General features: G+C 40.1%; 1 protein-coding gene across 1 annotated transcript; it reads right to left on the bottom strand.

Moving 5' to 3' along the window:
• Positions 1-2374: 2374 nt before the first annotated feature.
• K441DRAFT_589725 (uncharacterized protein) lies at positions 2375-2560 on the bottom strand (the record flags this gene model as incomplete). The annotated part of the gene is made up of 1 exon (XM_067644781.1): positions 2375-2560. A coding segment is annotated over one exon (186 nt), but the record flags the coding sequence as incomplete, so codon positions are not given.
• Positions 2561-2815: the final 255 nt, after the last annotated feature.

Raw genomic sequence — 2815 nt, 5'->3', positions numbered from 1 at the left:
CCCCTAAGTCGATTCCTTACTTATAAAAATATTATAATAGATTAAATTAGTATATATTCTTATAGCATATACTAGAATTTTATATTAGCAGTATTTGTTATTTAAGTATTTACTAAAGGTAAAAAGGCTAAACCTATTACTTTATAAGTTAGTATAAGTAAATATAGGTAGTTTTAGTTCTAAATAGCTCTTTAGGTATTATTAAGCAATATACTATTACTAACTATTAGAAAGAATAAATAAGAAAAATAGGTAGGAAGAGAAGGGATAGCTAAATCCTAAATATATATCCGCCCACGTATACGAAAAAAAGTACGTTTTATATTAGCGGAAGAGAGATAGCTAAAGGTCTACCCTAGTAAAGCTAAGCGTAGGATTGCATATTCTTAATCTAACCTCATTAGGAAAAAATTTACTAGCATTTTTACAGCATTTGGCAGCATTTAGCGGCCAAATACGCATTCTGCGCACTATAACGTATAGCGTATAGTATTAACTAAGGTGCGGCATACTGCTGTATTTAACAATATAGTGCGGCATACTGCTATATTTAATAATGCAGTGCGGTATACTACTATATTTAACAATGCAGTGCAGCTAATTACGCATTTTACGCATTCTATATATAATGCCCTCCTTATACATTCTGTACATAATGCCCTTCTCGCGTATTCTATATATAATACCCTTTTCGCACATTCTATATATCTTACTCACTTTAAGCAATAAATAAGTATTGCTCTTCCTACGCAGTTAGTGCAAAATAAATTATATTATTTTAGATAATTTAATATAATATAGCGATGGTTCTCCCCTACCTGCCTACCTACTAACCTACCTGCCTACCTACCTACCTACCTACCTACCTACCTACCTACCTACCTACCTACCTACCTACCTACCTACCTATCTGTCTGTCTATCTATCTATCTATCTGTCTATACCTACCCGTCTATGCCTACCTATCTATGCCTACTTGTCTGTGCCTACCTGTCTATGTTACCTTAATTCAATCGATCGATCGAATCGTTTATCGTGTTCGCTGGCTGGTCGTTTAAACGGTTGTCGTGTGGCTCTAGCGACGGTCGTGTGGCGATGACGACGGTCATCTGGCTCCGGCGACGGTCGTCTAGCTCTAACGACGGTCGTCTGGCTCTAACGGTCGTCTAGCTCTAGCGACGGTCATCTGGAGCTCTAGCGACGGTCATCTGGAGCTCTAACGACAGTCGTCTAACTCTAACGACGGTCGTCTGGCTCTGACGACGATCGTCCAGCTCTGGCGACGGTTATCTGGCTCCGGCGACGGTTGTCTAGCTCTGACAACGGTCGTCTGGCTCTAACGGTCGTCTAGCTCCGGCAACGGTCGTCTGCTAGCTGTCGTTCTGGTATCTTCCTAGGTAGGGAGGATATAAGGAAGGGTAAAAAATAAGGTGGCTACCTAGGTGTATATAGGGGGTATACTTAGCAGAGGCACGTATAGAGGCTATCGGGAATATAGCGGGGACCCGATGCGGAGCTTCGTGTAGAGCCTCCGTACGNAGAGCTTCGCGCAGAGCCTTATGCAGAGCCTCTATACGCAGAGCTTTATGTAGAGCCTTGTGTAGAGCTTCGTGCAGAGCTTCGCGTAGAGCTTCGTGCAGAGCTTCGCGTAGAGCTTCGTGTAGAGCTTCGTACAGAACTTCGTGCAGAACTTCGTGTAGAACTTCGTGCAGAACTTCGTGTAGAACTTCATGCAGAACTTCGTGTAGAACTTCGTGTAGAGCTTCGTGCAGAGCTTCATGCAGAGCTTTGTGCAGCATTTAATTTTACTTTTCTGCCATTTTAGCATTTTCTAGCATTTAGCAGCTAAATGCTAATACTTAATTATAAATGCAGCATTTGGCGGCTAAATGCTAGTACTTAGTAATAAATGCAGCTAAATGCTAATACTTAATTACAAATGCAGCTAAATGCTAATACTTAATTATAAATGCGGCATTTGGCGGTAAATGCTAGTACTTGGTAATAAATGCGGCATTTAGCTGCTAAATGCTAGGAAATGCTAGAAATGCTAAAATGGCAGAAAAGTAAAATCAAATGCTGGTAAATTTTTTCCTGACGCTGCTCCCCTAAAATTAGACTAAAATTCTGCGTTTGCGGAAATAGCAACTTTTAAATGTAATAAGGACGCCCGCGTCTTCTTATAGGTGGCTAAGGCTTAAGCTATAAATACAGCATTTTTAATCTAGATCGTATAATTAGTTATCTCGGCGTTGCCCTAGGCGCAAAAGTCTTACCTCTTAACCGTTAAGATTTTTCCTCACTAGAGACTAAGATCTCTTAGTTTATAGTCTGCGGCTCCTTTCCTTATACTCGCCTTTCTGAGAAAGCTCTTCTAAACTGCCTTTCTAGCATCCTTATTTAGTGAACTATACCTAAATACGAGGTGTATTCTACTTGCGATGGCTTCGTCAATTGTTTTTACCCGGTTAGTCGTAAGAAACAAGATCCCTTTATAATATTCAAGCTTGCGTAAAAATATACAAACAAGAGCATTGCGATAAATATTATTAGTGGCTTTCTACCTATACTTACTGCAGTGGAGGAGCTTCTAATTACGCGCGTATACGTTTATCTACAAATCATGCGTATACGCGGCTAGCAATATCGCTATACTAGCTATATCTACTGCTTTAGCCAGAACACACTAAAGACTTAAAGGCAGCTACTACGGCTACCTACTAAACTTAATATATTAGTTGTAAGGCCTACAGCAGTAGAGGGTAGTAAATACCTAAGTTGGCGGTTTACTAAGCGGTATATTATAAGGCGCTCT

This window comes from Cenococcum geophilum (genome assembly GCF_001692895.1).
Source record: "Cenococcum geophilum 1.58 unplaced genomic scaffold K441scaffold_70, whole genome shotgun sequence".
NCBI lineage: Eukaryota > Fungi > Ascomycota > Dothideomycetes > Gloniales > Gloniaceae > Cenococcum > Cenococcum geophilum.
The sequence above is the reverse complement of the archived record's forward strand: the minus strand, read 5'-3'. Positions and strand labels throughout refer to the sequence as shown.